Genomic DNA, 12,095 nt, shown 5'->3' with positions numbered 1-12,095 from the left:
GTTCACCTACTCTGCATCTCAAAGATATGGGGGTTGGAACCAAAAAATCTTTAATCTCAGACCAAAAGACAGAATTCCAACGGTCTAATGTCCATTGCTCGTGTTTCCTTGCCCAAGCAAGTCTTCTTATTGGTGTCCTTTAGTAGCATTTTCTTTGCAGCAATTCGACCATGAAGGTCTGATTCACAGTCTCCTCTAAACAGTCGATGTTGAGATGTGTCTGTTACTTGAACTCTGAAGCATTTATTTGGGCTGCAATTTCTGAGACTGGTAACTAATGAACTTATACTCTGCAGCAGAGGTAACTCTGGGTCTTCCTTTCCTGTGGCGGTCCTCATGAGAGACAGTTTCATCATAGCGCTTGATAGTTTTTGCGACTGCACTTGAAGGTCAGTCAATCCGGAAAGCTTCTTCATGTCTTAAAGTAATGGACTGTAATTTCTCTTTGCTTATTTCAGCTGTTTTTGCCATAATATTTTACCAAATTGGTCTATCCTTCTGTATACCACCCATAACTTGTCACAACAACTGATTGGCTCAAACATATCAAGAAGGAAAGAAATCCACAATACAAGGCACACCTGTTAATTTAAATGCATTCCAGGTGACTACCTCATGAAGCTGGTTGTGAGAATGCCAATAGTGTGCAAAGCTGTCATCAAGGCAAAGAGTGGCTACTTTGAAGATCCTCAAATATATATTGATTTGTTTAACACTTTTTGGGGTTCCTACATGCTTCCACATATTATTTCATAGTTTTGATGTCTTCACTATTAGTCCACAATGTAGAAAATAATAAAATAAAGAAAAACCCTGGAATGAGTGTGTCCTAACTTTTGACTGGTACTCACACAAATAAACACACAAATATTACTCACAGGGTGGATGTCTATGAAGAGTCCATGTTGGTCCTCAGTAGGCTGAAGTCCCTGTACATAGTCCAGCAGGACAGGGTCAGCATTGTAGAAGTGCGGGTGGGAGATAAACACTGGGGAGTCTAGAAAACAATATTAATACAATTAATATCCTATGTAAGAAGTACTTATGAGACAAGCGGTTGATTCCTGAATTTGAACTTTTGTTCAAATCTCCCCTCGACATCAATGCATGATTTATACAAAAAATGGTTATACAGTATGTGGGCATTTCTCAAGCTACAATTCAGCCCCAAGTGTATATGATATATTGATGCATGTTCTATGGGGTGCTAGATTAGGACCATAGAGGCATGAGACAGCATTATGTTTCATTACAAAGTGCTTCTCCATCTGTTCACACAGCAGCATTGCTCCTCTGTGTGCGTTTGCCATACCTCCTCCACTAGTCTGTTTATCAGACAAGGTATCTGGGTCATGATTACAAGGATTATAATAACCGTCACTTAGGAGGTGTGCCTGTATCTTGTGTGTTTGAAAAAATAAAATAGGTGCAGGGAAATGGGTTTTTACAGCCATAGTAGTACAGCACACCTGAAGGAAATTCGGGTTAGTGCTTTTCTCAAAGACAGATTTGACCTTGGCAGCTCGGGTATTCGAACCAGCGACCTTTTGGTTAATGGACCAACACGCTAACCACTAGGCTACCTGCAGCTCTAACAAATCATGTGCATGCGTCCGGGTGTGCGTGCGCTCGTGTGTGCACTGACTGGATCTGCAGCTGCTGACGTTGAGGAGGCCAGACTGTCTGCAGGGACAGAATCCCTCGTTGGGAGCGTAGTCTGAGCCATTAGCGAACAGAGTCTTAGGTGCCACGTAACGATACAGAGGAATCCCCTCCATTATCCCCTCACGCTGGTACACCATCTCCAAAGATCTTTAGAGAGAGAGAGAGACACACTATATATAAACTCAGCAAAAAAAGATACGTCCTCTCACTGTCAACTGTGCTTATTTTCAGCAAGCTTAACATGTGTAAATATTTGTATGAACATAAGATTCAACATACAAACTGAACAAGTTCCACAGACATGTGACTAACAGAAATGGAATAATGTGTCCCTGAACAAAGGGGGGGTCAAAATCAAAACAGGCAGTATCTGGTGTGGCCACAAGATGCATTAAGTACTGCAGTGAATCTCCTCACGGACTGCACCAAATTTGTCAGTTTTTGCTGTGAGATGTTACCCCACTCTTCCACCAAGGCACCTGCAAGTTCCAGAAAATTCCTGGGAGGAATGTCCCTAGCCCTCACCCTCATCCAACAGCTCCCAGACGTGCTCAATGGGATTGAGATCCGGGCTCGTCGCTGGCCATGGCAGAATACTGATATTCCTGTCTTCAGCCATACTGCACGTTCTGTGTGTGGTGGCATTGTCATGCTGGAGGGTCATGTCAGGATGAACCTGCAGGAAGGGTACCACATGAGGGAGAAGGATGTCTTCCCTGTAACGCACAGCGTTGAGTTTGCCTGCAACGACAATAAGCTCAGTCCGATGATGCTGTGACACCGCCGCAGAGAATGATTGACCTCCAAATCGATCCCGCTCCAGAGTACAGGCATCAGTGGAACACTCTTTCCTTTGACGATAAATGCGAATCCGACCATCAGCCCTGGTGAGACAAAACCGCGGCAGTGAAGAGCACTTTTTGCCAGTCCTGTCTGGTCCAGTGACGGTGGGTTTGTGCCCATAGGCGACGTTGTTGCCGGTGATGTCTGGTGTGGACCTGACTTTACAACAGGCCTACAAGCCCTCAGTCCAGCCTCTCTCAGCCTATTGCAGACAGTCTGAGCACTGATGGAGGGATTGTGCCTTCCTGGTGTAACCCGGGCAGTTGTTGTTGCCATCCTGTACCTGTCCCGCAGGTGTGATGTTTGAATGTACCGATCCTGTGCAGGTGTTGTTACAGGTGTTACACAGCTGTCCACCCTGTCTCCCTGTAGTGCTGTCTTAGGTGTCTCACGGTACGGAGATTGCAATTTATTGCCCTGACCACATCTGCAGTACTCATGCCTTCTTGCAGCATGCCTAAGGCACGTCCACGCAGATGAGCAGGGACCCTGGGCATCTTTTGGTGTTTTTCAGAGTCAGTAGAAATTAAAACTTAGGACACTAAAGAGGCCTAACTGTGACCTTAATTGCCTAGCGTCTGTAAGCTGTTAGTGTCTTAACGACCGTTCCACAGGTGCATGTTCATTAATTGTGTATGGTTCATTGAACAAGCATGAGAAACAGTGTTTAAACCCTTTACAATGAAGATCTGTGAAGTTATTTGGATTTTTACTAATTATCTTTGAAAGACAGGATAATTTCTTTTTTTGCTGAGATACATACACATATGTATGTGTGTATGTGTGTGTGTGTGTGTGTGTGTGTGTGTGTGTGTGTGTGTGTGTGTGTGTGTGTGTACCTGCAGGCGTCAGGACTGTAGAAGGGCAGTGTAGATTCTTTAGTCATGAAGGGAGGCCACATTTGTCCTGCTGTACCATTGATCATGTTACACTGAGGAGTCTTCCAATTGGTCAACTAGAGAAAGCGAGAGACTGAGTGTTATCATCCATTGAGCGCTCTTCCTAGAGCAGGAAATTATTCAGGATTTCACTGCAGTCAAACTTTATTACTTTGGATTCATTTAATTATTTAGCAGGGATAGTCCACTCCATAACAGTTGCCATTGATTTCCATGGAGTCCTTCTACAAGAGGCCCAAATCAGTTTCTCCATGCTTTTTCTAACAGCCCCTCAGCCCAATCTGTAAAGGTGAAGGCACATGGCTGTGTGACCTCACCTTGGTCAGGCCATTCCATGAGTCCACTTTGTGAATCAGCCTGATGTCATCTTTGCCAGTGTGGATTGTGAACAAACCAGTGTTTGAGTTGTTGAACTGATGGAAGTAAGACACAGATTGATATTTCACCCTTCACTAAAACCAGACAACCAACCTAAACAGGTTGTAGATAGAGTACGCAATTACCATTTGAGGTTCTGTCACAGAAAAGTCCTAGGTGGCAAAGGTCCAGATGGATATTGTCATTAATCGCTGTAGTAACAAAGCCCCAGCTCACAACCCATCCTAAAAACTGTTCACAGCCCTCATGTTGGTTGAGAGAAAATTTAGCATTTTTAAAAGCTAATTTCCTGCAATTCTACACATTGCCATATGGCGGAGAGAGAACTTTGCAGTTAAACCATATTTAATGTAATTCTCATGTCTTGTGTGTTCTTATTAGCCAGCCTACTGGTTTTGCTACACTCGTTATGTCTAGTTGTCCTAGGCATAGCTAAGTGGTCTGTAATCAGACTTAATGGTGCAATTAGGTGAGAAGTCAGAATATGAGAACAGTGAATGGGTGCCCCAGGACACAGCAACCTTACCTGGGTCCAGGGCCAGCTCAGTCTCAACTCCTGGGTCAGTCAGCCCAAGCAATTATTGTTTGTTCAGTTGATGCCGAAAATAAATGTATACAACAGAAAACAAAAAACACGCATGCCTAAACTAAAAAGAGGTAACATTGTCACAAAATGACCACTGGCAGGCCAAGAGGCTTCTGGCCATCCCTCTCACTGATCGCCAATCACCTTGATTACCCCGCACCTGTGTGCTTATCAAGGCTTCACCAGACTTCCTGGCAGACCACCAGCCCCGGTTAGTGCTGCCCCCTGGGAATGGAGTAGAGGTTCGACCGATTAATCGGAATGGCCAACTAATTAGGGCTGTATTCAAGTATTCATAATTGGAAATCGGTCATTTTGGACTCCGATTTTGCAGATTTTTTTTTACACCTTTATTTAATCTTTATTTAACTAGGCAAGTCAGTTAAGAACACATTCTTATTTTCAATGACGGCCTAGGAACGGTGGGTTAACTGCCTTGTTCAGGGACAGAACGACAGATTTTTACCTTGTCAGCGCAGGGATTCAATCTTGCAACCTTATGGTTAAACTAGTCCAACGCTCTAACCACCTGCCTCACGAGGAGCCCGCCTGTTACGCGAATGCAGTAAGAAGCCAAGGTAAGTTGCTAGCTAGCATTAAACTTAATCGTAATCAATAGCTGTAACTACACATGGTTGATGATATTACTAGTTTATCTAGCGTGTCCTACGTTGCATATAATCGACGCAGTGCGCATTCGCGAAAAAGGACCGTCGTTGCTCCAACGTGTACCTAACCATAAACACCAATGCCTTTCTTAAAATCAATATACAGAAGTATATATTTTAAAACCTGCATATTTAGCTAAAATAAATCCAGGTTAGCAGGCAATATTAACCAGGTGAAATTGTGTCCCTTCTCTTGCGTTTATTGCACGCAGAGTCAGGGTATATGCAACAGTTTGGGCTGCCTGGCTCATTGCAAACTAATTTGCCAGAATTTTACGTAATTATGACATAACATTGAAGGTTGTGCAATGTAACAGGAATATTTAGACTGATGGATGCCACCCATTAGATAAAATACGGAACCGTTCCGTAATTCACTGAAATAAACGTCTTGTTTTCAAGATGATAGTTTCCGGATTCGACCATATTAATGACCTAAGGCTCGCATTTCTGTGTGTTATGTTGTTATAATTAAGTCTATGATTTGATAGAGCAGTCTCACTGAGCGGTGGTAGGCAGCAGCAGGCTCGTAAGCATTTATTCAAACAGCACTTTCGTGTGTTTTGCCAGCAGCTCTGCTGTTTGACTTCAAGCCTATCAACTCCCGAGATTAGGCTGATGTAACGATGTGAAATGGCTAGCTAGTTAGCGGGGTGCGCGCTAATAGCGTTTCAAATGTCACTCGCTGAGACTTGGAGTGGTTGTTCCCCTTGCTCTGCATGGGTAACGCTGCTTCGAGGGTGGCTGTTGTCGATGCGTTCCTGGTTCGAGCCCAGGTAGTGGCGAGGAGAGGGACGGAAGCTATACTGTTACACTGGCAATACGAAAGTGCCTATAAGAACATCCAATAGTCAAAGGTATATGAAATACAAATGGTATAGAGAGAAATAGTCCTATAACTACAACCTAAAACTTCTTACCTGGAAATATTGAAGACTCATGTTAAAAGGAACCACCAGCTTTCATATGTTCTCATGTTCTGAGCAAGGAACTGAAACGTTAGCTTTCCTACATGGCACATATTGCACTTTTACTTTCTTCTCCAACACTTTGTTTCTGCATTATTTAAACCAAATTGAAAATCATTATTTATTTGAGGCTAAATTGATTTTATTGATGTATTATATTAAGTTAAAATAAGTGTTCATTCAGTATTGTTGTAATTGTCAATTTTACAAATAAAAATAAATACAAATTTAATAAAAAAATAAATAAAATAATAATAATAATAATAATAATAATAATAATAATAATAATAAAAAACGGCTGATTAAGCGGCTTTTTGGTCCTCCAATAAATCGGTATCAGCGTTAAAAAAATAAATTGGTCGAACTCTAGAATGGAGTGTGGAAGTGGTAATGTAGTGTCCATCCACGTGGCAACCCTAAATTAGCACCCATATCATAACAATAAAAAAGTTGGGGCACATACTCTGGCCATGATAACTGGTTAGCCTAACTTACCTACCTGGCTAACGTTGGCTTGCTGATCAACTGGAAATGTCTAACAGGTTTTCAATAGCTCTTTAAGGTCTGTCAGTGAATGACATAATAGGAAGACCCACCCACGCACCTCCCTCCAGTCTAAAATGGCTTTCTCTCCTCCACCCTCTCGCTCACCCACTCACCTCAGCAAAAAGGCCAAACTTGCCAGTGGAGGGCAGCATCCCAGGGAGCCATTTATTGAGGAAGTCCACCAGCTTGCTGTCGTAGCCCCACATCAGCTTTCCTACAGACTTGGTGAGGAAAGGTCCCTCCTTAAAGGTCTTGAAGGTGGTGCTGATCATCAGACGCACTGCGAACGGCAAGTTCTCCATCATCACTGCTGCACCCTGGGAGACAGAGGTGGTGGTGAGGGGGAGATGAGAGCAAAGACAGAAGTCCAGTTCTTATAAATAAATGTGTGTGTGTGTGTGTGTGTGTGTGTGTGTGTACTCTGCCTTACCAACACCAGCATGTTGGGGATGGTGACCACATCCGACTCATTGCCCACTGACATGCTGGGCTCAAAGAAGTAGCTCCTGTATTCAAGATACGACACAGTGTGGTTTGGATGGAACGTGATGTTCTGCTTCTGAATATGCTTCCTGAAAACACATACAAAACACAACCCAGGTCAACCTCTAACTGACCATAGATGTACATGGACAGAAACTTTACAGCTAGTATAAGGCGTTTATGATTACTTTATAGATTGTTAAATAGTACGTTAGTTGACTGAAGCTCTGAATGAATAGCTGATAGGGATAAGAGGGAAGCATGGGGAAATTAGAGAGGAGAGTGAGCTTGCAGGGGAAAGCCTGTCAATACTTCCCCACTTGCTGATTGGGAGCATAAAAACCATGACTATACACTCCCCCACACAGCCCACTCCCCCACAGAGCCCACAGAGACCATTTTTCCCCAACTGACCTAATTGTGAAACAATGGTCCACATGTACAGGCTCAGAGCCACAGAATGTTGAACCACAAAAACTGGAAACCATTTGCCCCGAAGTCAACCTCCAGAACACACACACACAGGCTAAGCACTAGCCATCTAACCCAAAATGACCCCCCCCCCATACACACACTTCCCCCGACTCCTCATTGTGAGTTGCCAATTGACATATATATATATATATAGTGTTCTAAAATCTATGTACAGGCTAAGAGCCACAGTTTGACTGTTGGACCCAGAGAAGCCAGAGTGTACATTATCTTTAGTCTAGCACTTTAGAAGTGATTACATAGGTTTCAGCTAACGACCGCTCCCTCAGATGGTTAAGGTTCCAGGGACCGAGGCTGGACCATGGACCAGGAGTTCTCGTTTCTGGAGGACTCCCACTGCCAGTCGTTACATACTGTTCTTCCAGCACACAGGATTGCATTAACCAAGTATTTGCCCCCTTTCTGATTCTCTATTTTTGCATATTTATGATACCGAATGTTATCGGATGTTCAACCAAAACATTAGATAAGTTTACAAATAACAAAAAGTATACTTTAACTTATTTAACTAACAGTTATGCAACACCCAACTCCCCTGTGTGAAAAAGTAATTGCCCAATTACATTTGTGGGTTTTCAAGAATGAACTGCTCATTTCAAAACCTGCCACGTCGCAATTGGGATTAAGTCTGGACATTCCAAAACTTCAAATCTGTTGATTTTTAACCATTTTGATGAAGACTTGATTGGGTGTTTTGGATCATTGTCTTGCTGCATGACCCAGCTGCACTTCAGCTCACAGACGGGTAGCCTGACATCCTGCTATAGAAATCTCTGATACAGAGCAGAATTCATGGTTGCTTTTATTAAGGTAATTCGTCCAGGTCCTGAGGCATCAAAACATCCCCAAACCGTCACACTACAACCACCATGCTTGACTGTTGGTATGAGGTTCTTACTGTGGAATGCAGCGTTTGGTTTTCACCAAACATAAATGGGACACATTTCATTCAAAAAAGTTTACTTAAGTTCGCCAGAAAGCACCTGGAAGATCATCAAGACTCTTGGGAGAATGTACTACGGACAGAATGTTCTATGGACAGTCAAAAGTCTAACTTTTTGGACGACATGGGTCCCATTATGCAAACATTGCTGAAAAGCAACAAATTTGAAGTACAGACCTAATCCCAATGAAGCTGTTGTGGCAGGACTTGAAACGAGCAGTTCATGTTTGAAAACCCACAAATGTGGCTGAGTTCGAGCAGTTCTACATGGAAGAGTGGGCCAAAATTCCTCCACAGCAACATGAGACTGATCAACAACTACAGGAAGAGTTGTTGGATTCATTGCAACTTAAGGTGGCACAACCAGTTAGTTGAGTGTAAGGGAGCAATTACTTTTTACACACAGGGGCATTGGTGTTGCATAACTTTGTTCATGAAATATGTCATTATTGTGTTATTTCTTAACTCTGGTTCCTTTTATCTAATATTAGGGTTTGGTTGAAGATCCGATAATTCAGTATCCAAAATGTGGCTAAAGTAAAGAAAATTAGAAAGGGGGCAAATACTTTCACATCAGCACAACAGTACTGGTTCATTACTGTTTGGCTTATTAACTACCGAGGGGATTCCACTGAGACTGGCTCCAATTAGCTTACAGAGACAAAAACAGGAGAGGACTTGAGAGAAGTTGTTAGAGTATAAAGAGAAGGGGAGGAAAGGTAGCGAGAAAGAAGACTTACGTTTGAAAACATAACCATCTATAGTCTGTTATTGGGTGAAAGAGGCCAGATCAATAAGGAAAGGGGTTCAGAGCATACGATAGACAGGGGTGACTGAGAAGCTAAGAGACAGAGAAAGGCTGGTTGACATTTATTAAAGACCATGTATGCTTGATCAGGAAATGTGGGTGGAGGCTCCGTATGGAGGGTGACGCAATTGTGGCGCCGTCGGAAGGCTCGCGGGGGCCAAATCAAGCTCTATACCACATCGCTTTGCACCTCCGAAGTTTTGTAACAATGCGGAAGGCTCTGTATAGCTCCGTATTGACATGATTGGTTGACGGTAGGTGAGGGCGGTACATCCTGTACAAACAAACTCACTACCTTGACAACAGCTCTGCGAAGCACAAGAGGTATGAATGCCCTTGACTTCTGCGGAGGCCACATCGCAGTAAATGCTGTATGGCCAATACAGAGACCGGATTGACCATATTTTTTTTTATTTTTTTTATTTTTTTAATCAGCTTTTATTGGGATGAGTCTTGTCCTTGAGGCAGAACTGAGCAATTGCCACTAGATGGGCCAGCTGCAAAGTCAAAATAGGCCATATTGTAAAAATGTAAAGGTTAGGCATTAGGGTTAGCAGTGTAGTTCAGGTTAAAATACGATTATATGACTTTGTGGCTGTGCCAGCTAGTGACCATTCTGCAGAGCTGCCTCCAGAGCAAGATTCATGACAACAAAAAACTGCAAGAGACAGTGAGAAAAAGCAAGAGGGAGGAGAGGCAGGAGTGGGAAGAGGGAGACCATCAAATAGGGATCAAGTCTACGCCATCATCCCATTACACTAGGAAAAGCGAGTGCCCTCCTCCTCATCCCTCGCTCCTAGGGTGAAAGGACGAGAAGAATGCTATGCATTTGGCCCCACAGGGCTCCGAGTCACACAGCTGACACTAAACTACAGCCATGAACCTTCAATTGAGTGACAGGGGAAGAAATGTTCTTGCTCTTCATTGTAATCAGAGGGCTGATATAAATACTATGCATGCCAATCTCTTGGCTCTGAGTTGAGACTGACAGCATCACTTTTTGAAAGAAACATGAACGTGTTGAAAATCCCAAATTGTTTGCATAGTCAACTTCCACACAGCTCTGACACACTTACCCCACCACACATGCCGCCAGGGGTATTTTCACAGTCCCCAAATCCAGAACAAATTCAAGAAAGCGTAAGGTATTATATAGCGCCATTACTGCATGGAACTCCGTTGCATCTCATATTGCTCAAATAAACAAACCTGGTTTTAAAAAAAAAAACTATACAGCAACACATCACAGCACAACGCCTCTCCTCTATTTGACCTAGTTTGTGTGTATGTATTGATATGTAGGATACATGTGCCTTTAAAGAAAATGGATGTAGTTCTGTCCATGAGCTGTTCTTGACTATTAATGTTCTGTATTATGTTTCATATGTTGTGTGGACCCCAGGAAGAGTAGCTGCTGCTTTTGCAACAGCTAATGGGGATACTAATAAAATAACAAATTCCAGATGCATAAAATGGCCCTTCAGCAGAGGAAGCACAAGACTATCCTCCCGGCAGATAACAGCCGATTCAAAAAAGGGGTGTGGTGCTTTCTTGGAGAAGAGCACGCACACATTTAAAAACAATATGCTCCTTATCCTTTTACTTATAAAATGTATTGCACAACTAGCTAATTTTGTTTAGAACTTTAGTTATTTTGGGATTCCACCCATGTACAGCGCATTCGGAAAGTATTCAGAACCCTCGACTTTCCACATTTTGTTACAGCCTTATTCTAAAATATTTTTTCCACCTCAATCTGCACACAATAACACATGACAAAGCAAAAACAGGTTGACATTTTTGCAAATGTATACAAAAACAAGAAACATCTACAAACATATTCAGATCCTTTACTCAGTACTATGTTGAAGAACCTTTGTCAGCGATCACAGATAGAGTCTTCTTCGGTATGACGCTACAAGCATGGCACACCTGTATTTGGGGAGTTTCTCAAATTCTTCTCTGCAGATTCTCTTATGCTCTGTCATGTTGGATGGGGAGTGTCGCTGCACAGCTATCTTCAGGTCTCGCCAGAGACATTCGATTGGGGTCCGGGCTCTGGCTGGGCCACACAAGGGCATTCAGAGACTTGTCCCAAAGCCACTCCTGCATGGTTTTGGCTGTGTGCTTAATGTTGTTGTCCTGTTAGAAGGTGAATCTTCACCCCAGTCTGAGGTCCTGAGCACTCTGGAGCAGGTTTTAATCAAGGACCTGCTCCATTCATCTTTCCCTTTATCCTGACTAGTCTCCCAGTCCCAGCTGCTGAAAAACATCCCCACAGCATGATGCTGCCACCACCATGCTTCACCGCAGGGATGGTACCATGTTGTTTCCTCCAGACATGACACTTGGCATTCAGGCCAAAGAGTTCAATCTTGGTTTCATCAGACCAGAGAATCTTGTTTTTCATGGTCAGAGTCCTTTAGGTGCCTTTTGGCAAACTCCAAGCGGGCTGTCGTGTGGCTTTTACTGAGGAGTGGCTTCCGTCTGGCCACTACCATAAAGGCCTGATTGGTGGAGTGGTGCAGAGATGATTGTCCTTCTGAAAGGTTCTCCCATCTCCATAGAGAAATTCTGAAGCTCTGTCAGAGTCACCTCCCTGACCAAGGCCCTTCTCACCGTTGCTCAGTAAGGCCGAGCAGCCAGCTCTAGGAAGAGTCTTGGTGGTTCCAAATTTCTTCCATTTAAGAATGGAGGCCACTGTGTTCTTGGGGACCTTCAGTGCTGCAGAATTTTTTGGGGTACCCTTCCCCAGATCTGTGCCGACAATCCTTTCTCAGAGCTCTACGGACAATTCCTTCAACCTCATGGCTTGG

At 43.3% G+C, this 12,095-nt stretch overlaps 1 protein-coding gene across 4 annotated transcripts in view; it reads right to left on the bottom strand.

The window, feature by feature from the left end:
- LOC110523398 (scavenger receptor class B member 1) overlaps positions 1-12,095 on the bottom strand; it is a 39,228-nt gene that overhangs the window by 21,841 nt on the left and 5,292 nt on the right. For all 4 annotated transcript variants that reach the window (XM_021602064.2, XM_021602063.2, XM_021602062.2 and 1 more), the window contains exons 3-8: positions 6,984-7,125; positions 6,667-6,870; positions 3,725-3,820; positions 3,348-3,463; positions 1,646-1,812; positions 879-997 (exon numbers count right to left, since the gene is read on the bottom strand). In XM_021602064.2, the coding sequence (XP_021457739.1) occupies positions 879-997; positions 1,646-1,812; positions 3,348-3,463; positions 3,725-3,820; positions 6,667-6,870; positions 6,984-7,125 (844 nt within the window). The remainder of the gene's footprint in view (positions 1-878; positions 998-1,645; positions 1,813-3,347; positions 3,464-3,724; positions 3,821-6,666; positions 6,871-6,983; positions 7,126-12,095) is intronic.

The sequence above is a fragment of the Oncorhynchus mykiss genome, chromosome 5 (genome assembly GCF_013265735.2).
Source record: "Oncorhynchus mykiss isolate Arlee chromosome 5, USDA_OmykA_1.1, whole genome shotgun sequence".
NCBI classification, from domain to species: domain Eukaryota; kingdom Metazoa; phylum Chordata; class Actinopteri; order Salmoniformes; family Salmonidae; genus Oncorhynchus; species Oncorhynchus mykiss.
Note: the sequence above shows the minus strand (reverse complement) of the source record. Positions and strands in the feature narration are given on the sequence as shown.